Source organism: Pinus tabuliformis, chromosome 5_1, assembly GCF_031772625.1.
Source record: "Pinus tabuliformis cultivar Carrire ecotype Pingquan chromosome 5_1, CPIR1, whole genome shotgun sequence".
In the NCBI taxonomy this organism is placed as follows: Eukaryota; Viridiplantae; Streptophyta; class Pinopsida; order Pinales; family Pinaceae; genus Pinus; species Pinus tabuliformis.
Window position 1 is genome coordinate 665050450 of NC_142305.1, and position 26207 is coordinate 665076656.

At 35.5% G+C, this 26207-nt stretch overlaps 1 protein-coding gene across 1 annotated transcript; it reads left to right on the top strand.

Annotated features, from left to right (window-relative positions):
* The first annotated feature begins 18854 nt into the window (after positions 1-18854).
* LOC149166737 (transcription factor SCREAM2-like) lies at positions 18855-23140 on the top strand. The gene is made up of 4 exons (XM_089431400.1): positions 18855-19573; positions 20722-20919; positions 22223-22393; positions 22478-23140. Exons 1-4 carry the CDS (start codon positions 19052-19054, stop codon positions 22559-22561), a joined length of 975 nt encoding a protein of 324 aa, XP_089287526.1. The 5' UTR covers positions 18855-19051; the 3' UTR covers positions 22562-23140.
* Positions 23141-26207: the final 3067 nt, after the last annotated feature.

Below are 26207 nucleotides of genomic sequence, written 5' to 3' on the forward strand. Positions count from 1 at the left end.
AATAGTACTAAGAGGGGGGTGAATCAGTATTATCAAGTCACTTATTTTCTTTTTCAAACCCAGATCGTATACGATACTTCAGTTAGATAAAACTGCGTATATACGCAACTACAGAGAAGGAAACCCGCGTATATAATGCAGACTTATAATTTAATTTATCTTACAGATGTTGATCATTAATCTGTGTATCAGAATCAAATAAATAGTAACCAAAAAGAGTAAAACAGAGCTGAAGACAATCACACACAAGAACACAAGATATAAGGTGGAAACCCAATGTGGGTGAAAACCACCTGCTGCAATTCATCTCTGTCTTCTTTAATTAGAAACTTATTTTTACAATGTGTTGGTGCAGTCCTTTACCAGTACGTAGGCTGCAACCTGTAGAGAGCTACAACCCTCTCTCATTCTCCAGCTTCTCCTGGAAGGGAGCCACAACCCATCTAGCTCTTGCACTAGCCAAGATACTAGTACGTAGGTGCTGGCCTACAAAAAGCTACAACCTTCTCTTTCTTCCAGTGACCACGTTTCATAAATTTTCAGACTGGATCCATGAACATCAATCAATCATCAAAATTTTTTGCATCAAACAATCTCCTTTTCACCAATTAGAACTGAATCAAGTAGATACTTATCTGACAGCTGTACCCAAAAGATAGTAATAGTAACCACACACCAAATTCTAAACCCAAAACACTGCAGAAATAAACAGAAGCAGCTAGATCACAACTCAAATGATATACGCTACTTCAATCACCAGAAACCTGCGTGCATACGCTTATGTGTGTGGACGAACCCGCGTATATGTTGTTTTTACTCACAGAACCAGCGTGTATACATGCCTTCGCTTCACTGAACCTGTGTACAGATCTATAAAGGATAATTCACAAATATTCAGACCTTAATTAGCCCAGATTACCAGATTTATAGATCAAGCATGTGACACATATAATAGATCAAAATCATACAAAGATATTATTATTCAAGCCTTAAGATTATGACCCATCAATAGAACTTATCCTTCTCTTTGCGCTTAGGTTCCTCCTTCATTCAGATCCATATCTGCACCATAACATAATCACCAATATTCGAGATCTAGCCTTTCTATCAGATATTCAATAATTCAGATGATTCTTTGCCAAATGATCTCCTTCCCCTTTAATAGTCTTAGGCCTTTCACAATACCATGGTCCAAAACCATATCAAAACAATACCATGGACCCAATACTTGGGATCAACACTTCTAACGAGATACCATGGTCCAAAACCATAGGTTCAAATACCAAGGATTAAATACCACAGACCAAAAGTAAGTTCTCCAACATATACGTGCTTTTCCTTGCGTGAAAGTGTGTGTATATGCATACGAGCCTTTGTAACGTCTAACCCGCGTGTATACGCGCCTTCGTCTAGGTGAACCTGTGTATATATCCTTTTCCTTCATTCTGAGGTCTGTCACCAAAGTGAGTTGACATCAAGGACAACACCTGTGCCATAGCTCTAAATCAGTGCCACAATGCCAACAATCTCCCCCTTTGGACTTGATGGCAACCCCGCGATCCTCAAAGTCATTCTCCCCCTTTGTCATCAAGGGCAAAGGGTTGTGCTCCCCCTGAGTACATGATGAAATCTCTGCCCTGCTGTGCTGACCATGTGATGAGCCCCAAAATTGTACAATTATTTGTGCTCATTCAACCTCCTATTTTGGCTTAGTCCACCATTCTCATTTGTTTATTGCATGTTTTTGATTATTTTTATGTTAATAGAGTGAATTTGGTTAGTCATTATGCCAACAAGTCTAATGGGTGCTTTGTGTAGCCTTTTTGGTCAACTTGGAGACAAATTTGAAGGTCTTAATGAGCACTTGGCAGCCAAATTCGTGGGAGAACAAGCTAGAGGATTTGTAGGAAGGTGTCCCCCTCATTTATGGGCCCTTACCTCGAATTCTCCACCATCAGCTCGGAGTTCAAGGGCCACCGAATCAATCAGCTCAAGGGCAGCCAAGCAAGTCAAGTTGGACTGCTGTTAACTACAAGTCTTGGGCAGCCAAGTCCCTAAATTTTAGGAGGACTGTTGGGTCCTCAAATTGTATAAATAAGAGGGCTTAAGACCTCATTTCAGTTAGTCATTTTTGGGATTAGCTAGTGGTTAGTCATTTTGTAGCTAGTTAGTCATTTTGTTTTAGCCATTAGTTAGCTAGTTTGTAGTTCGATTTTTATGAAATAGATTAGCTTTGCTTTCAGCTCATGTTCAAGTTCTCCTTGTGGACAGTTTTGATGTACTTTTCATTTCTTGATTAATAAAGATGGATCCAGCTTTGCACCAGCTCTAAATCTTTCATGGGAGGCTGTAGCTCTTGGGGTTGGGCCCATCTCAAGCGCCCAGTACCTCCCTTCTTTCTCTTTATGTGTGTTTGCTGCGTTCTTGAGAAAAAAATCTGCTCTTTAGATTTAATTCATGCTATGTTACTTAGGTTGCTTTCGATGGTTAAAGTAGTTTCTTATGTTTAAGATAGATTGGTAGGAGTTATTCATGCGTTTATATCTCTTTGATAATGTTTTGTTCACAGGTTGTACGTGATTCTTTTCATGAATAAGGTTGCTGTCCACCGATTTCACTAACTTGTTAGATAGATCACATGATATTTCGATTGCATGCAAGATGTAGTTGGTTTGATCAAGCAACCACTATGCAGGGTATCTTCATCACCTCCTCGTTCATTTGAGCCTCGTTCAGATCAGCTCCTCCATCACCAAGTCTGTTCCCTCATCTCCCATCTTCTCTTTTGCCAAGTAACCTTACCTTCTTCCCCATTGTTGTCTCAACCACCTTCAAGCCAAGTCAGCTTTCCACATCACCTCACCACTCCATCCATCAGTTCCTGGGTCACTTCAGACCCCCATCCTACCTCCATACCCATCCATGCATCTTCCATCAACCATCCATCCTCAAACATCCCATTTCAGAACATCCTGTAGAAGAATTGCAGACCTTCCTGTAGAAACCCCTGCGTTTCCTGTAGAATCCCCTGCAGACATCCTGTAGGAGGCCACTCACTCGGTTGCTGAGCCTCTGAACGTGAGGAACCTCTGTGGACTGATGCTAAGGATCTCTGGGGACCTCTCTTAGCCTCCCCAACCTTTCCCAAGCTTTCCTTCCTTCCGCATCACATCTGCACAACCAAACCCTAATAAGCAAAAAATCACAATCACTCCATCCACTTAAAGAAAAAATATAAAAACATGTATTTTAAGATGCAAGTAGATTAGATTAATGCATTTTCACTTATTAGAAGTAATGGCATCATTGGTAGAAGTTTCCTTCACATTCTTTGCATCATAGAGGTTAGACTAGTTAAATTAGGGTTTCCTAGGGTTTCCATGTTTTGATTTGCTTTTAGTTCATTTTTGCCAAGTAGATTAGTCTTCTTTGAGCTAGCTTTCGTCCATCATTTAACAAGCTTCTTCCGAGAGCCTATAGAAGTTGGCTTGAGCCCTAGCGGACTTGTGCCAGCTGACCAAGTGACAACTGCGACAAGAGCTAGTACTTGTGCATACAGCACCGTCGCTTCCAAGTTTGTACGAACTACCGGGTTGATAAAATTAAGAGACAGGAAGCCCCAGGAGTTGTAGCATTATTGCTACAATACTGGAGCTCACCACCATGCTCCCCCTGACTGTAGGCAAGATCTGCAAAAAGATGTTCTTCAAGAAGAACCATGACTTATACATCATAAAAGACCTTCCTATCACCAAAAGACTCAATACATACATCCATCACCCAACCAAGTGGAGATCATCCACCCAACCAAGTGGGGATACATCAGAAATTTACATATGACAACCAAGTACATTACATCTTCATCCCAGGCATAGTGGGGAAACCAAAATAGGCCGTTACATGACCTTGACGCCATAAAATAGATACATGACATAGAGATGAAATATCTAGAGCAAGACTTATGAAAGTCACCAATAATTGATATCAGCAAGATCTGTCAATCACCGTTCAGATCAGCAACCATGATTTCCTTCTATTCTCCCTCTGCATTTGTTGCACCTAGAACCAAAAGCTTCTAAGATAATGCCAATAATGCATCATTAGAAGTTTATCTACTCCCCCTAAACCTATGCCAGATGGTCTCTGTCAGACCCATATCAGACTATCTTCAACCAGAGCCTGTCCCTACTGATATCCATCAAGCCTCCATATACGCGACTGTATCTATATAAACCAGCGTATGTACGCGGATCCTCTTCAGCCAACTCACGTACACCCATTTTTCTTTGAAACAGACAAGTTTCAACAACAAGATGATGCATCAACTACTCCCAGCTTCTGTCTGAGGTATTCAAAAGTTTCCAAGGGCAGTGGTTTGGTGAGAATATCAACAACTTGTTCCTTAGAGGGAACATACTCCAATTTGACCTTTTGTTCCAACACTTGTTCCTGGAGAAAATGATACTTGATCAGTATGTGCTTAGTCTTTGAATGCATGACAGGATTCTTTGAGATACTGATAACACTTGTATTAGGACATAAGATGGAGATAGGTGGAGTACAAGTGATTTGAAAATCCTGCAAAGTTTGCATCATCCAAAGGAGTTGTGTGCAACAAGATGTGGCAGCCACATATTTTGCTTCAGTTGTAGATAGAGAAATCGAACTCTGCTTCTTACTAAACGAAGATACTAATCTGGAACCCATAAAGAATGCACCACCACTTGTGCTTTTTCTGTCATCCACACTTCCAACCCAATCTGCATCTGTATAAGCATGAAGAGTGAGATCTATATCTCTTGGATACCACAAGCCATAGTTTTGAGTTCCTTGAAGATACTTGAAAATTTTCTTTACTGCCTGAAGATGAGTTTCCTTAGGATTTGCCTGAAATCTTCCAACTATTCCCACTGCATGCATGATGTCTGGTCAGTTACCTGTCAAATAAAGTAGACTTCCAATCATGGATCTGTAGGTTGGTTGATGCACTGCTGCTGATTCATCATTTGCACTGAGGCTGCATCGTGTAACCATAGGGGTACATACTGGTTTTGAATCTTGCATGCCATACTTCTTCAAAATCTGCTTGAGGTACTTGGTTTGAGATAAAAAGATACCTCCTTCATTTTGTTGGATTTGTAATCCAAGAAAATATGTCAGTTCTCCAAGCAAGGACATTTCGAATTCTTTCTGCATCACCAAGGCAAAGCTTTGACTCATAGCTTCTTCATTGCTGCCAAAAATGATATCATCAACATACACAACGAGTATTATTAATTTGTTATCTTCAATTTTTATATAAAGATTGCTATCTGCTGATCCTTTTGAGAAACCTTGTTGTTGAAGATATTTTTCCAGACGATAATACCAAGCCCTTGAAGCTTGTTTAAGACCATAGAGAGCCTTCTTAAGTTTGCATACAAGTTTTGGATCATTTCCAAGGATGAATCCATCTGGTTGCTCAATATACACTTCTTCTTCTAAGTCTCCATTCAGAAAAGCTGATTTCACATCCATTTGAAATACTTTGAACTTCTGGAATCTTGAGAGAGTAAGGAACATTCGGATGGCCTCAAGTCTAGCAACAGGAGCAAAAGTTTCTTCAAAGTCTATCCCTTCTTGTTGAGCATACCCTTTACACACAAGTCTGGCCTTGTTTCTAATAACTTCCCCATTTTCATTCAACCTGTTTTTAAAGAGCCATTTTGTCCCTATGACATTCTTATCTTTTGGTATAGGAACCAACTCCCAAGTGTTATTCTTTTCGATCTGCTCAAGTTCTTCATCCATTTCCTTGACCCAGCATTCATCTTTGCATGCCTCTTTTACATTTTGTGGTTCAGTAGAGGAGAGCAATTCCAAATAGCTTGAGGCTTCTGCAATTTTTCTTCTTGTTTGTATACCTGCCTCTTTCTACCCAAAATTTGAGATTTTTGATGATTCTTCTGAACGTACCTGGATGGATTCTTATCTTCTATCCTTATCTGTTCTTCTGGTGCCTCTTGAGCTTCTTCTTCATCATAAGTCTGATTTGATGTTGAAGGATAGTCCTCATCATCTTAGAAATCTTCGAAATTCACTTGCCTAGGAATGTTTCCTTCTTCATCAATCACTACATCAATGTTGTCAACAATTCTTCCAAGTCTTTTGTTGTAACACTTATATGCTTTTCTATGGGGAGAATAACCAAGGAAAATGCCTTCATCTACTCTAGGTTCAAACTTGCCAAGATTTTCATCATTATTTTTGATATAGCATTTGCTTCCAAAAATTTTGAAATATTTTACTGAAGGAGTCTCACCATACCAGAGCTCATGAGGAGTTTGAGTGCTGTTCGCCGGGACATTTGTCTTGTTGAGAATAACAACTGCAACAAATGCGACTTCTCCCCAGAAGGTTGTGGGAGTTCCAGACTCATCAAGCATAGCACGAGCCATTTGTTGAATCGTTCTATTCATCCTTTCCACTATTCCATTTTGCTGAGGAGTCCTAGATGTAGAAAATTCCCTTCTATTCCATGTTCTTCACAAAAATCGAAAAATTCATTCGAGGTAAATTCTCCTCCTCGATCAGACCTGAGGCATTTGATTCTGTGATCTGATTTATTCTCCACCAAGGCTTTGAATGATTTGAACTTTTCAAAGGCTTCGTCTTTGTGCTTCATAAGTCCTATCCAACACATCCTGGAATAGTCATCAATGAATAATATAAAGTATTCTTCTCCTCGAGGTGACCTTTTCCTAGATGGACCACATACATCAGTGTGGACAAGTTCAAGCTGTCTATTGGCTGATCCTTCCTTCTCAGGGAAGTTAGTTCTCGTTTGCTTACCAAACTGACATGATTTGCATATTGTATTGTCTGGAATTCTGATGTCTGGAAGACCATGAACTGACTGGTATTTGCATGCTTTCCTTATCTGAGAGAAGCTAAGATGCCCCAGTCTTCTGTGCCATAACCAGTGTTCATCATTCTTGCTTAGATAGCATTGATGTTGTCCTTCTTTGAATATGTATAAATTATTTGGAGTTCTCACGCCCTTGATCACTGTTTTTCGTGTATCAAGATCACGAACACTACATCCATTTGATCGAAATATTGCCTCAATTCCTTGATCACACATCTGAATGACAATTAATAGATTGTGCTTTAAGCCATCAACATACATGACATTTCCAGCTTTGACCCTTTCTTTCAACTGAACAGATCCTTTACCTTTTATGAGAGTAGGGGTGTCATTTCCAAAAGAGACCTTCTTCTCCTTCTCTAAGGCACTATATGATTGAAGGTTTTCTTTATCACCTGTCATATGTTTCGAACATCCACTGTCAATGTACCATTGATTTTCCTGCCCTTCCACATATAAGGCTATACCACATCTTTCTGGTTGTGGTTCTTTTATTCTCCATGATTTGGCACTTGAGGCTTGCTCCTTCTTAGTTGTCTGTCGAAACCTGCTCCTGCATTCAGAATCTTCAGGACCGAAATTGTTACAAATAGAACATTCTATTTCATTTTCAAGAGCAGAGAAGTTATTTTAGGTCCTTTTCATGATCCCAGTCATACTCCTCTGTTTATGAGCTTCTCTAGTCATGATTGTCTTATAGGCAACACATTGAGCTGCTTTGTGACCAAAGTTATGACAAGAAAAGCATTGGCCATTGAAGAAACTCATGTGATTATCGAATCTACCAACCAAATGATTGTAGTTTCTATTGATATCCATTCTTGAGGCAAACTGAGAAGGTTTTACCTGTTGCTGGTTGTAGCTTCTGCTCATCCTTAAAATAGATTGCCCCTGATTTACCTGGTAGTCTTTGTTCATTCCTAAGGTAAATTGTCCCTGATTTACCTGGTGAGCAGCATTGTGACTTTGTTGTTGATTGTCGACCTTTTCACTTCTCCTTGTTGCATCAAGATAGCTTTTGGAGGTGAATGCCTTCTGCGCTTGAGATGATTCTTCATTATATCCTAGACTTGTCTTGATTAGTGGAGAACGCTACACTTTGATAATCTCATCTAAGGTGTCAGATCCTTTAACAAATCTAAGATTAAGAGATTTTGTTTTCTCAATCTCTTTTCTAAGTCCCACAATTTCACATTCTAACTTTTCATGATGTTTTTCCTTTTCAGCAAGTTGAAAATGTAGAGTATCTATGATCACATTCTTCTCTTATAAACAAATTTTGAGTCTAGAAATCTCTTCATAAAGACCTTCTTCATCTATAGCATCCACAAAATCATCATCTTCAAAAGCCATTAAAAGTCTATATTTATTACCTTGTTCATCTTCATCACTATTTGAAAGTCCATCACTGTCTTCATGAGTGTAATAGCTTTTCTTATTTACATTATGTTTCTTGTTCCATCTAACAGGTTCCTTACCCTTGTCAAGTTTATCCTTATGAGGACATTTGGCAGCATAGTGACCGACTCTTCCACAAGCAAAGAATTTGAACGGTAACTTACCTCTGAATCTTCCAGCACCCCGTTGAAGGTTCTTGACAAAATTTGATTCATCCTCTTCATCTTACATATGCCCTGACTCATAGTAATCTCCTTTGCCTGAAGCCTTGAAAGCAGCTTCTCTCTTATCTGATGGTCCTCCTTTTCTCATTTTGTAAGCAGCCAGAATTTCGTGCAGCTGTGACATGGTAAGGTTCCGTAGATTCTCCTTTTCTTCTATTGCAGAAACTTTTGATTCAAACTTAGGGGACAAAGATCTTAGAACTTTTTCAACCACAACAACCTATTTTATTTCTTCACCCAAGTTTTTCATACAATTAACAATCTCATCTACATGAAGGAAATAGTTAGCCACACTTTCATCATTGTGCATTCTGAGATTTTCATACTGAATTCTGAGGGTTTGAAGTTTTTCTCGTTTTACCTGTTCATCTCCTTCATAGCTCAAAACAATCTTGTCCCATATTTCTTTTGCGGATTTATACTGCATAACCTTGACGAATTCTGATTGAGATAGACATCCTAATAGAGTATTGACAGCCTTTGCATTTGTTTCATATAGTTTCTTACCAGCCGAATCTGTAGGAGTTGAGGATGGAAAAGTGTACCCTGTATCTATGATATCCCAGACTTTTGTACCAAGAGATTGCAAATAGGTTGTGACTATTACATTCCAATAGACGAAGTTGGTCCCATCAAAAATTGGTGGCTTGATAGATGCTTCTCTCTCGTAGTTGCTCATGATGATGGATCTTCCTTCAAGCGATCAAGTTTCTTCAGAAGGACCTGCTCTGATACCAATTGTTGGAAATAATACTGAGAGGGGGGTGAATCAGTATTATCAAGTCACTTATTTTCTTTTTCAAACCCAGATCATATACGCTACTTCAGTTAGATAAAACTGCATATATATGCAACTACAGAGAAGGAAACCCACGTATACAATGCAAACTTATAATTTAATTTATCTTACAGATGTTGATCATTAATTTGTGTATCAGAATCAAATAAATAGTAACCAGAAACAGTAAAACAGAGCTGAAGACAATCACACACAATAACTTAAGACATAAGGTGGAAACCCAATGTGGGTGAAAACCACCTGCTGCAATTCATCTCTATCTTCTTTTAATTAGAAACTTCTTTTTACAATGTACTGGTGCAGTCCTTTACCAGTACGCAGGCGGCAACCTGCAGAGAGCTACAACCCTCTCTCGTTCTCCAGCTTCTCCTGGAAGGGAGCTACAACCCCCTTAGCTCTTGTACTAGCCAAGATACTAGTACGTAGGTGCTGGCCTACAGAAGGCTACAACCATCTCTTTCTTCCAGCGACCACGTTTCATAAATTTTCAAACTGGATCCATGAACATCAATCAATCATCAAAAAATTTTGCATCAAACAATCTCCTTTTCACCAATTAGAACTGAATCAAGTAGACACTTCTCTGACAGCTGTACCCAAAACACAGTAACAGTAACCACACAACAAATTCTGAACCCAGAACACTGTAGCAATAAACAGAAGCAGCTAAATCACAACTCAAAAGATATACGCTACTTCAATAACTAGAAACCTGCGTGCATACGCTTCTGTGTGTGGACCAACCCGCGTATACGCTATTTTCACTCATAGAACCTGTATGTATATGCGCCTTCGCTTCACTGAACATGTGTACAGATCTATAAAGGATAATTCACAAATATTCAGACCTTAATTAACCCAGATTACCAGATTTATAGATCAAGCATGCGCCACATATAACGGATCAAAATCATACAAAGACATTATTATTATTCAAGCCTTAAGATTATGACCCATCAATAAAACCTATCCTTCTCTTTGCGTTCAGGTTCCTCCTTCATTCAGATCCAGATCTGCACCATAACATAATCACCAATATTCTAGATCTAGCCCTTCTATCAGATATTCAATAATTCAGATGATTCTTTGCCAAATGATCTCCTTCCCCTTTTATAGTCTTAGGCCTTTCACAATACCACGGTCCAAAACCATAACAAAACAATACCATGGACCCAATACATGGGATCAACACTTCTGACGAGATACCATGATCCAAAACCATAGGTTCAAATACCAAGGATTAAATACCACGGACCAAAAGTAAGTTCTCCAACATATACGTGCTTTTCCTTGCATGAAAGTGCGTGTATACGCATACGCGCCTTTGTAACGTCTAACCCGCGTGTATACGCGCCTTCGTCTAGGTGAACCTGCGTATATATCTTTTTCCTTCATTCTAAGATCTGTCACCAAAGTGAGTTGCCATCAAGGACAACACCTGTGCCATAGCTCTAAATCAGTGCCACAATGCCAACACTTCTTCTTTCAGAAAACATGGCATGTTAAATAAACAAAACATAGAAATAATGAAAGTCATACCTCTATGAAGTTTAGGGGAGGCTATCTCATCTGCACAATAAATTAAGATTAGCACTATATATATATATATATATATATATATATATATATATATATATATATATATATATATATATATATATATATATATATATATATATATATATATGTATATATATATATATATATGTATATATATATATATATATATATATATATATATATATATATATATATATATATATATATATATATATGCTAATCTCACAGTCTATCAACATTTCACATCATGCATAATAACACAAACTGTAACACCGACTACATACATGAAAACCATAGCCATTACAATACATGCATAGATCTAAAACACATGCATAACAATCCCATCTACCTTGAGGTCTAGTGTTGCAACCTTGCTTTGGTACCACTCTGTAGTGCCTCCTCCCACATTTACCCAAATTCAAAAGCTCACCAGGGTAAACATAAGACGAGCGTCACTATGACATGACCTTTCCTCCAAGTTCCAGTTAAGGAAATTGGGCCTACAAAAAAACACTTATTGACATCCCACATGGACTACAGATCAATTAGGAGATGGAAAACAACCCTAGGTGATCAATCCCTAAGTTGGAACCCTTTTTCTCTGACCTATCTCCATAACTGCACCCTTGACACTGTATGCATGCAGTTGTAAGCTTATAACTTCACTCATAGATTTGATTCCATGCTATTATGACCCAAATCTTCCAGTTTAGTGCATGTGGTTCGAGGATCTAAGCCACTTTTTCAGGCTAGACTCCATACCACTACCAAAAACTGTCTATACTTTCCATAATGCATTCAAAGATGATGACAATGCTAAACAATCAAAACTCAAGAAAGAACTTAACCTAGACATAGCTAATCCATGATATAAATTTCATCAAACATATAGTAAACATGGAATATATAGGTCATGAATGCATTTCTAATCATAAAATTTTGAATTTCATCTGAGAATCACCAAGAATGCTCCAAACCATCTTTAGCTAGTTGCAACAACACTTGTTAGTGCATGCATTCATCAACCATTAAATAATTGATCAAAGCATGCCAAGATCCATAAATAGAATACATCATATAACCAACATATAACTAGCAAATAACAAGAATAGAAACCATGGAAAATTAGCCATAATGTCAACATTATAACCAGTAAAAGTGCTCATGTATTAGAATAGGAAAACAATTCTTATTAACATATGAAAATTCCAACCAAATGAGGTACTTCCATGTACCACCTGACCATAGATTGGGCTGAACCAAATCTCTCTTTCAGCCAATCACCCCCATGCCATATTCCAAGCATGAATGTGGGATCTCCTGGGATAAACCAAGACAAAACCAACCAGGGCTTCCAGAGGATAAACCACCTCAACCATAGTGATGCCACCTCTACGGTCCCGAAATCACTAACATCAACCAAATCATTCTATACCCAAGTTGTTCAGGGCTCCGGGAACTAGTAACTCAACCCAAAACCTTTTAGGTCTTCAGAGTATTTGTTCCAACTATGACTCCAGGGACTAGTAACTCAACCCACCAAGGGCTCTAAAGAATTTGTCCCAACCTATGGCTCCAACAACTAATAACTCAACCTAAACTATTCCAGGATTCCAAACCATTTGTTCCAATCTGCAGTCACATGGAACCTCAACACCAATCATAAAAATAATGGGAAACCAACAACAGCATGGCTATCTAGGAAAGGGTAAGGCAAGGTTGAAACCACTATCAATCCAGGAAGAATTCCATAATGACAACACATAACCAAGGAATAACAAAATCATGAAGGAAATCACACATGCAAGCTGTTTGGTGCCAAGTATCCCTGTTGTAGCTATTGATCCAATTATTCCCTTACACTCCCTTACTTTCCTTTTCTTTCTTTATCCAATCCAAGTGAATGCTAGAGTGCTCCAAGCATGCTCCAAGAATGGTCTAAATGTGCAAGAATATGAGAGAACAAGAATACAAGAGAATGAATGAGAGATCCACTCAAAATTGTGAAAGGATGAAACTGACCAAAAACTTACAATTGTTTATGGAACCTTTTTATCATTGATGCCTCTATTTTCTTCATTTTCTTTCATTTTTCCTCTAATTTTCCTTGCATGAAAATTTGTCTCTCTTCACCTTCCTTTTTTTCCTATTTTCCTTTATTTTCATAATTAAATGCCAATCATTGTCTCTTTGCTTTACCGATGCCTTTGCCCATTTCCATAGCCATTAATTAATCATGAGTGATGCCCACTATAATTTTTTGCCCAACACTCAACTTGGAATACACACCCATTACCTTGGTTTTATTTTATTTACATAGAAAATCAACCAGGGGCTGTTATAGTTGTGCCCTGCTACAGTTGTGCTTGCAAAGTGTCTAGGGAGGTGGGAGGAAGAACATAACCAAGCAACTGATCAAGGTTATGTGCCACAACCTCATCAAATTTTTCATCTTGGAACTCCTCTCCCTTAATTGTAACGACTTCTCTTCTATGTCTGGCCCCTTGCCCATGTGGTCCTATCCCTCTCCTCACTTTTCCCCTCTATCTAAATATCTTCACTTCCCCTCCTATTCCCTATTGCTAGTGCCAATCCTCATTTTTCACATCATTAGCCAGAGAAACCACCATCCCCCTGTGCTGAGCTGCGAAATTCCAAGGCTTTGAAAGCCACACCTCTTTTTTCAACAACCACCTCCAGTAGGGATTGTCTCAAAGGCTTGCTAAATTCCTATCACCAATAGAGTGTCGTGACCTTTCTCCCACAATTTTTCCACCAAACCCAATAGTTTAAATCCTATAATAGTGTTGAGCTTCTAGAAACCCTAAAGGTGCCTCCCTAACCCCAATTTTCCACGATTAGAGTGAGACACCATCCACCAACCCAATTTTGTGAGAATTTTGACCCAACAACAATCATTGAGCATAAATGCACCACCAGAAGAAATTGAAGAGTACGACACCCTCTATCTTGCCCCCCTCTATCATTAGACTCAAAGGTCAACCACTCACTACAAAGTATTTAACCACAAATTGTAAATAAAATACTCTAACCCACAAACATTGCTACAATAAGCCCGACATGCTTGTAAGCTCAGGCTACCCTTTTTAATGAATTGTAAATTCCAAACACCAACCCGACTATTAAGCACCTCCTTCTCGATACAATGCAAAATTACATGCTGGGAGTTGAGATATCCATTATGCAGACTTACCAGGGTGAGTAGATTTGAGCACTTGAGTAGTGACTTGACTCCCATAAACTAGTTATGCCACCTCCTCTCATGCGACTCGTTGATCCCTCCACTACATAGCCTCCAAATCAAATCCTCTCCTAGGTCTTAAACATGTTATTAATAACCTCTAACATTGTGCCAAGGAGAGTCTTGCTTACAGACAACAACTTGTAACTCTAAGAGCCATAAGCAAAGAAATTTGCACAGGTTGGTTTCCTACACAAACACTTCGTTCTCTCTGCCACCTTGACATCCACCCATGCCCAAACTCACTAACAACATCAATTCACCTACCCTCACACATATAACCTTAACGCCTTCCATCATGAAGCATCCAGACTATGGTTGCATGTGTGGCACATGCCACTTGTACCATGGGTCGGTTTCTGAGGAGGAAACAAGGCGTGGCACGACTCCCCTCATTATTCCTTTCATCCACCCCCATTGGGGTAAAAAGAAGAAATGTTAAAAGGTAGTATTGAAGACTATTCTTTAATGGACACCACATGAAATGTTCAACAATTTTTAGTATTAACACATATAGCTTTGAAATTGGAAGGGTAGCTTCACACTCTCATAAAATGTTATTGTATTATTACAAAATGTATTCACTTTTATACTTTATAAATACAAAGTTATGATTTTTTTAAATATATTTTTTTTATTTACCATGGAAACAAAAAATAAGAAACTCAATCCTTTTATGGAAAAATATCTTCTAATTAGGTAGGAATCTTATTGTAAGTTCTTCCTTATTGATGAGCACTTTAACCATGAAATTTTTATAAAAAGAAATTGACCCATTTTTTAAAAGACCCACATGATTACAATTTTAAAAAAAATAATTGAAGGAAAGAGCATCTTCTTTTCAAATTTCGAAAAAATAATTGAAGAAAAGAACATCTTTTCAAGGAAAAAAAACAAAATTAAAATTAAAAAATCAAATTAAATTATTAACTCGCGATAAAAATTTATATTTTCGTATTATTATCTTCACTTTGAAAAGAATCTATCTCTAGTAACCTTTTAGCATCTAATTCTTAACAAACAATCCACTAAATCATATCCTTCAAATCCTAATACACTAAACTTTTAACAATTAATGCATTAATCTCTAAAAACTTTTAATTTAACAGTTACTAATAATTAACTTATTAATAGCTTTAATTACATAGTTCAATAATTAATCCACTAATATTTAGTAACTTTTAACTCATTAATAGTCTTAACAATGTTGTTCATTATTTGTCAACCACGGGTCATAAACCTGTATTATTTGATGGCCAAAAACAACTTATTTAAATTATTTATTAAATTTAATTCATCTAATACAATTAAATTAAAAAATATATATATTAGTTTCATTTAATGTATATTGTTGACCAGGTTACCGTAATCCCCTTGATAAAAAGATAAAAGAAAGAGATTATCTGGTTGAAATATTAACTTTAGTGTATTGGTTTCGGGGTCTAACAACTATGTAATTTTGTAAAAATTTAAATCATATTATCTTTTAAAAAGTTGTAAATTTAAATTTATGATATAAAATGCGTATATTTTTATAAACTTTAATAAATGAGTTTAATGTTTTAAAATTAAAAACAATTATAAACCAATTTTCTATTTCACTCAATCATATTTTTTAAATTAAATTATTATTATTATATTAATTATATAAAACAATTTCATTTTAATAATAATAATAATATTTATTTTTAAGGTCAAGCTAAGCTATACACCAAATCGGTGTATGAGACTCCTTGTTTGTGGAATAAGGGACCCACTTCCGTGCATTGATTTGACTACTCAGTCTATGAAGACATACATACTCTACCCCTTCTGATTTCTATATACACAATATACTGCCAACAACAATATCCTATTATATTATAATGAAAACATATTATTTGCCTTCATAGCAGAAAAGGAAAGTATCTTCTCGCTCTTACTTTTCAGAGTAGAAAAAGCGAGTATCTCACCTAAATATTACCTAAATATTAGGTCCTGTCCTTCGCTTGTCCTTCACTGATGTAAACTCTTGTTTGGAGTTCGGGTTTATGTAACTCTAAAAATGTTAAAGAAAATGTTTTATTATTGGTAAATTTTATATTTTCTTTCTATTTTAAACGAACAATCTTATCTTATGTTTTAAAGAAATATTTTATTTTTTAAATTTTAGGTTAGAGTTAAGATATTTTATATAATTATTTTGGATATAAAAGATACTAACATATAAATGTTTAACCTGGAAAATGATATGTTTAAAAATATAATTATACGAAAAGAAATGATTGAACTATATATCTAAAAATAAAATATAAATATAAAAATTGAAATTTTGGCAAAATAATTACGAGTAATAAATTATAAACAAATAAAAAATCAGAATTACAAACTATAACTTTCTCATTAAATTATAAGATTAAATGTATTATGTAAATATTAAGTTATTAATATTATGGGTGGGAATGTCAATGCCAAATATAAAATAGGGTAGATACTTGAATGATAAAAAGAAGAATCTCATAGTTCATCACTATCAATAATCCTTCTTCATGTCAATATAATCAAAATCAACATCATTACCACTACTCTTCCTTGCATAGTCCTCCTCTATATCCAATCCAACTGTTGCATCTATTAGTGTAGAGGATGATCCCTAAATATTGACTGGCTCTGGAGTTAATTGTCTTGCCACAGCAATGTCTTTTTCAATCCTTGAAGCCACAAGTGCAGCCCCACTTCCAGCAAATGAAAAGGTCAATGAAATTGATGAATTGGAGATGGATTGAAGATAGCCTCAATTTTCCTCTAGAGTTAATTGTCTTGCCATTGACAATGTCCTTTTCAATCCTTGAAGCTACACTTGCAACCCCACCTTCAAAAAATGAAAAGGTTGATGAAATTGATGGATTAGGGATAGTGTGCGTTTTTCTTTCGAGTTAATTGTCTTGTCACATCAATATCTTTTTCAATCCTTGAAGCTACACTTGCAACCCCACCTTCAACAAATGAAAAGGTTGGTGAAATTGATAGATTAAGAATAGCCTCAATAAAGGCATTCATCTCTTTCCCTTTATCATTTCTAGTTTTCCTTATTGATTGAGGCATGATTTTTGTGAAATAAAAAAGAGAATAAGTTATAGGAAAAAATTAAAAGCTTATACTTTTCAAAACCTTTTAATACTACTATTACATAAATGCAATAATTAAAAAAAAAATCATTTTGTAATTTTTCTATTATTAAAATACATCTCATATATAAAATATGACATGACATATATAATTTAAAAAAAAAACACATATCAAACTTACATCCAATATATCTATGTTTAAAACACATGCCAAACTTATATCCAACCTTAATCTGTGTTTAACAGATAGATTCATACCACAAAACTCCCTAGAAACATGTCCAGTGACTTAGTTCTACAGTGAAAACTCACTTTTATGCATCATACTAATAATCCATGAACTTTACATCTCGGTGACTGCTGTAATTTTAAGATTTTTCTTTACAAGTTATATAACTCGTTGCAAACTAAAGAGAGATTCTGTGGAAAGCCAAAACAAAATAACAATGTACTGAAATATTCTCTCAACTAAAGAGAGAGATTTTGTGGAAAGCCAAAACAAAGTGACAATGTACTGAAATATTCTGTTGTCTTTCATGAAAGGTGGATAACAAAATTGATATTGGCTTGCCATGCCAAAATAAGAGGGAACAAGGTACTCAACATATATACGTTTTTCCGTTTATATGAATTAATATTGCAGGACGTTGACATTAATTCAAGTTCTCACCCATGGATGATTATTTGCAGTTGAAATCCCTTGGGTTAACTTTAAAAAAATCGCAGAGAGAAGAAATACATTGATAATTAGCTGTACTAGACATTATCTTGAGTTAAGTTTCATGATAATGGTTAATCATGATACATTGAAAGAAGCAAAATTTACATGATGAGTTTGGCCAATGTAATATTTATTTATACTAATAAATACAAAAATAAAGTAAAACTTGAGGAGAATAAAAGGGTTATAATATTATTTATATTAATAAAAATAAAATAAAATAAACCTAAAGTCAATAAAAGATAAATGTAACATGATCCACCACAATATTATTGTTAATATTTTTTTAAAGTTATAATTTGATAAAAAGTTGTAATATTGTCCATATTCATAAATTAAAAATAAAGTAAATTTAAAGTCAATAAAAGAGAAATGTAATCTTATGTATCACAGTAATATTATTAATATTTTTAAGTTATAATTTGATAAATATTTAAATATTTATAATTATAGTTTATTTGTTATATGTTTTGAAATATTTTTGGTATTTTCTAAATTAAATTTGTTTAAAATTTGATAGAAATTTATTAAAATCTAATTGTAAATTTTCCACAATCTAAATATTCCCATTTTTTCATAAAACTTAATCCATCGAAAACACATTTAAAAAACCAAACCATCCACAAATATATAGCCAAAAAATCTATAATCTAACCAAAAATTATTTCATACTAATTCTAGCCCAAATATATAATAATTAGGTAACGCTCATATTGATATTTCAATTTGGCTTCTTTCAGGGAGTTTCAAAAAAACATTGTTAGATTAATGTAATCTATTTTACCTCTTAATTAAAATATATATAAACTGATTAAGCTGACGGTATCGAACAATAAAAAGGGATTCGGAGCGTCTGCGTTCAGGGGACATGTCAGACCTTAAACCGTTTTTGTCTTGACGTATGCTCGATTCTGTGGAAGCGCACGACGATCAAGAAATTTGCTGCGAGTTATACAATACTCATCCAGAACACCAATACCTGGCAGTGATAACTATATGGAAATATAGCATTGCAAGAAGTATATAGCCAAGGTGATTGCTGAACCCTGTAAAGTATTCTGTAATGAGAAGCTATGGAAATGGCTTGGACTGGTTTATTAGACGAGAGTTTTTCTTCGATCAGCGCCATACTGGATGAAAGTGGAGGACGGTGTGATTTTTATTCTGCAATGGATGCCAATGGAGGGATGCTGGAGGCCCTTTTGGATTCTTCTTTCTTGTGCTCAGATGGTTCTGTGTTGAGTAATGTGGGTGGAAGTATAAGCACTTTCCATGACTCGGGCTGTTCTATGGTCACCAGTGATAGTACGCTTGAAGGTCTGAAGGGATCTGATGAGTTGGGTTTGTTGCAGAGACCTGGATTTCAGATAAATGGAAGTGATGAGAAGCCAAATGGTGTAGTTGGTGAAAGGGAGGCTGATGCTCCTTATGCTGCTAATAATAATAACAATAATGGGTATGCTAATGCTGCAAGTGTTGGTAGAGGAAGGAAGAATGGGTTGCCTGCTAAGAATCTTATGGCAGAGAGGAGGCGGAGGAAGAAGGTCAATGATCGCCTGTTAAAGCTTCGTTCTGTGGTGCCCAACGTCTCCAAGGTGATCTCATTTCCTTTTCATTGTCCCCCCTGCTTCTTTCCCTCTTCTGGCTTTCTCTGCTGAATCGGTTACAACACTTCAGTTAGAAAAATTAAGATGACTGAAGTTAGAATCACAGTATAAAAATATTGAGCCTGGCCAAAGATTTTGTTGAAATTCAAGGACTAATTTTGCTGGCATTTGGTTGAGATTTAGGGACCAAAACTCGATGCCTTCAGAAAGGCTCGGTGGTTATATTCAGATATTCGTTTTCAGATAATCTGTCTTGGGAGTTTTGTCACATAGATTGTCATGACCAACTAGAGTCTAATGTCCTCTCAGATATATCCTGAAGTATCCTGACCTATTCTGGCAAATGCAAATTAAGTTATGTACCAAGAAAATATTACAGTCCTGGCTTCATCTTGTCCAACAGGATTGTAGGATTGTGTTTATGGAACAGTTGACTGTTTCCTTAGCTGTTTATACGATCTGTGGATTGTGGATCATGAGATTTGAATCCTTTTTCAGTAAGTCATGGCTTTAATGGTTTACAATTTGGATAAACAGTTGAGACACTTCAGATTACATTTTAGTATGTTTGAATGCAGTTTTCCATAGTTATTCCTACATAGTTATTCATATTCTAGATGGATTTCTAAGCTAAACATTCGTCCATTTTGTTAGATCTATAGAGAATAGTAAAGCTGGTCCTCTCAGGCATTGTTAATGCAGATGCATAGATTATATATTTTATTTGTAAAGAGTGTTGTAACAGTCACTATAGACCAGCAAGTGTGAGGCTGGTCTACTCAAAAATATAATGTGATGGGTTCAAAAGTCTCATATCAAAATTACTCTTACTCATCTCACAGAATCCTCAACTCAAAAAAATAAAAATTAATCAGTTTAAGCAATTTAGATCCAGTTTCAGTAAAAGTCCCATTTCATCAAATGAGCAAGTTAGATTTTCGTAGTTTCAGTGGAAGTCTTGGTTCAACAAATGATTTAGATATGATAGTTTCTGGTTTATTTTTCACAGTTTGAACATATAATTTGGGGAAACTTGCCTACTTTAAGAGTGTTTTCATTTGAATGCTTGTTAAGATGTTGCTAATTAATGGTAACTAACACTATAGCTCCTCTTGCTTGGCATTTCCTTTTAGCAGACGGACAGGACCTCAATATTGGGAGATGCTATTGAGTACTTGAAGGAGCTTCTGCAACGTATTAATGGACTACACACCGAGTTCATGTATGGGTCCCCCATGGCCAAGCCATTCGCACCCACATCGCTCGATTCTCCTTGCAAAATGAACCGAGAGTATGAGGCTTCGTTGCTTAATCCAAAAGTACGGCCAGCCAGGGTAAGACTACCATCATGATTAATCTGTTAGTTAAATCTTATCGATATTCACAAATTACCCAATGGAGATAGAGACCCTTAAGACTTCTAGTACATCATGTGATATGTACGGTGCCTCAACGTATCTCCAGTCTGAACAGAAATACATTAAATACTTCACAAAACTCCAAAAATGTCAGCAAATAAAAAGGGAATTGTTTAACTCTGATTTATTTTAGCTTTATTTTAATATTATATAATCCATTTGTTCATGATTTTACTAATTTTAGTTGCAAATAAATACAAAACTAAAACAGATAAACTATAATGAAAACGACTTTCACTAAAAAGATTTCTGTTACAATGTCATACAGCTGTCAATGATTATCTTCCCTGGTCTAGCATTTTAAAATCCTCCAAATCCTGTTCTAAAATGTTATATATGGGGCTAATGGATTTTCTGCTGCAAATCCATCTGGCAATGAAGAAACTCCCAATGGAGAGGAAGCATTTCTCCAATCTGCATTCAAGGACGAGCTTCTGTCATCTAAGACAAAATGCTTGCTTCATCTTTGAACACTATCTGCATCAGTTCCCTACATTGACATATATAAAAGACAAATCTCTTACATGCTCACTAATTTTGAATTCCACATCCTTCCAGTTTAGAAATGGTTTTTGCCAGCTTGATTGAATATTTATAGATGACTCTTTTTGGACTTTGCTCACTGAAAGCTCACCAGTGTCAATCAGCATTTTGCTTTTTTTGAAAGATGTCATGAATGTATTTTTTGAGAGATATCATGAATGTACTTTCTGTCAGAATGAAAACCCACAACGCCCATCAATTTCAAGTTTCTCGTTTTTCCTCTTTAGAAAATTTTATATCATATAACATTACTATGTGATTATGTAATGTAAGCTCTAGTTTAATTTGAAGGCAAATTCATATACAAGAGAAAACTTTTCATATATCTTACTGCTTCCAATTTGAACCTATATAATGCAAAATGACAACCTGAATGTATTTCCCTGGGATAGATTTGATTTTTTAATTTATGAAGATTTATATATCTTACTGCTTTAAATTTGAATTTACATAATGCAAAATGGCAACCTAAAACCTGAATTGATGGGATGATTTTTTAAGAGCAAAATGTTTTCGTAAAAGGGACTAAACCAATTGAGTTAACCCTTGAGACTGTAAAATGTATAATTCTAATTTCTCCTGTTACCTGATCTAAATAATCATAAATTTTATATCATTATGTGTCACTATTGGTTTGTTTCTAAGCTGTTTTCACACCCTCTCTGTGGAAATGCAGGTGGAGGTGAAGACCAGTGAAGCGAAAGACCTAAGCATTCACATGTTCTGTTCAAAAAAGCCCGGCTTACTTCTATCAACAATCAAGGCCCTGGATGGCCTTGGTCTTGATATTAAGCAAGCAGCCATAAGCTGCCTCAATGGATTTGCACTAGATGTCTTTCAAGCAGAGGTAATGAAATATGTGAATTGACTATAATGCACGAAACTTCAGTAAGTATTTTGCTAACCGTGTTGTTTTGCACATTGCCATCAGCAACCCATGGGGGGAGATGCTACAGCCGAGGAGATAAGAAAATTACTGCTGCACACTGCAGGCGATGAAGCTGGATTAATGTAGTAAAACCAACTTACTACAAATCTCAACTGTCACATCACCTCAGAAACATATTTTTCTTCCAGTCAAATTTGAGATCAGAATCCATGGAATTCCCATGATCGTTGCATTTTCTCCGAAGGGCTTCTGATATACAAGAAGAAGCAGGTTTACAATACATATTAGGCTGACAATAGACTACGAACACATTCCAGTGTCTAGTTGAGATTTGCCTTCAAGCTACCAACATATCAAATTGATGAAAATATGTTGGTTTCAGTTATGTCACTCAAAGTGCTGTCTGAATTAATAATCTTATTAGAGTCATGAGAAGGGAGGGATTTTGTCAAGTGGAAGGAGACAGTTAGGTTGATAGAGTTGGCTTGGATGATAGCTAATCCAAAAGCGGTGTGCATTTTATATTTCAGATAAATGAATCAGAGCAGTGGTGAATATAAATCTCAGCTCGTGTTGAGAAAAATATGTTGTGTGTCCATTATATAATAATTGTTTTCACAGGTTTGTTTGAGCAAAAGCCGAGCATTGTTAGAACAAAATTAAAGCAAGGTTGCTAGAGTGGAAACTCCTAAGCGGATTGTATGGAATGGTGTGAATGGAAATTTTTGTATATAAGAGAAATATGCTTTGCAGGTAGGATGACAGGGGAGATGCGGCTTATTTCATAGTTCTGCCTTGGTTTAAGTTGTTCAGCTCTTGGCATTAGATTGTATCTTATGATAGTTATATTTTAGCATTTGGATTATTAAGATAGTTTTATTTAGCATTTGAATTAGTAAAATAGATTATTAGTTCTTGAAATTGGGAAAAAATGTTAAAAAAAAGGTTAATAAAAAGATATTTAAATTTTGTAAAAATATATATGTAGTATTATTTATTTCATAAAATTTTAAAGAACAAGAAATCTTAAATGGTCTCTTGAGTTAAAAAAAAATCATACTACAAATCATTGCATATATTTGGGTCCTCATTATTATTATCACTTTTTACACGTTAAAATAAAATAACAAGAACTTAACATGTGAAATCACTTATTTTTCTTGAGTGAGGTACATTTTTATTAGGGTCATGATAGAGGAGTTCAACAATCATTACCACAAATATTGTAGTACATAAAGGGCTTGGTGTTTTTAATTAAATGCTAGTTATGGAACTTCATGATGACAAAATCCAATGGAAATGTTGCAATCATATCAATTTTAAGTCCACTTACTTTTGAATGAGATCTAAACTTCTACTTTATCCCATGAAATTCAATGAACTTTGAACCACTCTCAAACATCTAGCATTAGTTACTAGGGTGAGTGTCTTAAAAAGGAAAGAGTGTCTCTCTTTAAATAGCATTAGTATGGCCCGATGATTAGATAATGCTAGTACAAATAACTTAATTTGTTTCCTAAAAAAAATTGGTTTTGGTGCTTTATAGTTGCACCATATGACATTTAACTAGGAAAAAACTATTTATATCCTCAAATTAGACTCAGAGAGCCTTCATAATAATTAGATTGGTTGGCTTTGATAGTTCTGACATGGTTCAGGTAACACTAACTAGGATAAGCTTGTTCTTATGATTTCTTTATATCTTTTTAGGTAAAGTAAACGCAATGAGAGATGTATTTCCCATATGCTCTTTCAAGTATCATACAAAGGTCTCAAGCGATATTCCTATAAATGATTTATATTCATATTAATATTAATGTCTACTTAAACAATTAATTGTTGATCTGTATCTCGAAGATAATGATAACATCATTGATTTACAAAACATGGTAGGAAAGACTAATTTTCTCTATTTGTGTGTATTTTCTCTACCTTTTCCTTTATTTTAGTTTAACAAGCCACGTGATTGGCGGATATAAGAGTTTCTATCTCTAGCCCTAACTTTGTTGTGTTCAATGAAGTTATAAGGATTGGGACTCACTCCTCATCCAAAGAATATAATTTATTCGTCCTTGTCCCCTTCCAAGAACTATCTTCTCATGATGAAACAAATGGCCTAAGCAAAGTTGACTCCATAAATATGATTTTATTGTGGTTTTTGCCTTACCTTAGGGAATGGAATAATGATAGTTGTAATTGTAAGTCTCACTCATGTCTTGTTGAATCCACTAACTATCTCTTAATCTTTTTATCAATATAAATGCCTATTTATCCCTTTAAATATTTATGGGAATTTTTCCTTAGGACATAAAACCACTACATGACCATGACTAAAACAAAATCTACATTGGAAAGCCATGTGTGTTGTCTAGAAATTGTTCAACTTTGATATATCTAGAATAAAATCCAATAAGGAAAATTGTTGCTTAAATTAGAATAAACATATTTGGCATATGAATTGGATTCATTATTATTAATTTGTATAAATAGGGTATTAAACTTACGTGGAGAATTACCAATAGATGGGGTGTCATGGATTCATAGAGAGGGGTACAAGGTCCATGAATTATGGTCCTCTCGCTTGATCTCTTATTAGGTATACCTTGGTTGTGAACTATAGGATAAAGAAACCTTTTGTAGTTAGATGAATAACCATTCTATTGTGCAAGAATGATCCCCATGCTTCCTCTATCCAAGACTATCAATTTCTTTCATTAAGAATAAAACACTATTAATGATATGAATTTAAACACGAATGCAACAAATTACAGATATAACCATAAATACAGAGATGAAGTAGAAATAACACTTCATTTCATTAATATCCAATGCTTAAATATGCTTACAAACAAAATGGAAATAAGACTAGCTCGAGCAATGTTAGCTTATCTTTGAGAAAAGATGTGGCGGAAACATGCCTTTGAACTGTGTTACAACGAGGCTCAAGGGCCCATTTATTATTGAAAAACATGAGAAAACCCTAAAAAACCAAAACCCTAACCCCAGTAGATGTAATGCCAAGAGTTTGTGGGCCCTATTGGAGTTAGTTGGGCAACCAACTTCCTGAGGTCATAACTTGGTCATATTATCTACGTTTGGTGCGTATGATACCTTGTTGGAAAGGTTTCTCCAAGTACTATAGGTTTTACCACAAGCCCTAGCTAGTGGCTATGGTCTTGCAACGAACCTCAAAAAAATGTCATTTAGTGGGTCAAAACTGCTCTAGAAGTTTGGGACCCAAAAAATTGCTAAAATAGTAAATGATGAATAAACAAGGAAATAAATGAAACCAATTGGAGGTCTAGGTGGAATAGGTGGGTGGCCACCAATATCCACCTGGATCAATTGAAACCATAAAGCATAGTATGCTTTAGTAACACACATCTTCGTTGACCCATGTTAGTGTTAGAAACTAGGATAGTAATGAGAGCGGGGGTGAATTAGTATTATGTAAAATTTAACAATATTTAAGATTATTTACATTGTCATTAATCAATTACACCAAAACACCATAAATCAAACAATGAGAAATAGTGTTTTACATGGAAACCTATAAAGGGAGAAAACTACAAACCTTTTTCTCGTTCTAAAAGAAAATGTAAACACCTACTTTCTAGAGAGACTAAACCATTTATCTTTATAAGTGATAAGATGAAGGAAGCACCTGCTCCCTGATATGCAGATACCAACCTACTTTGCCTAGCATGTCCTTATTTCATTCATTTTCAAACTCATACACAAACTTTGTTTCTTTTAGTTTTCAGAAGTATAT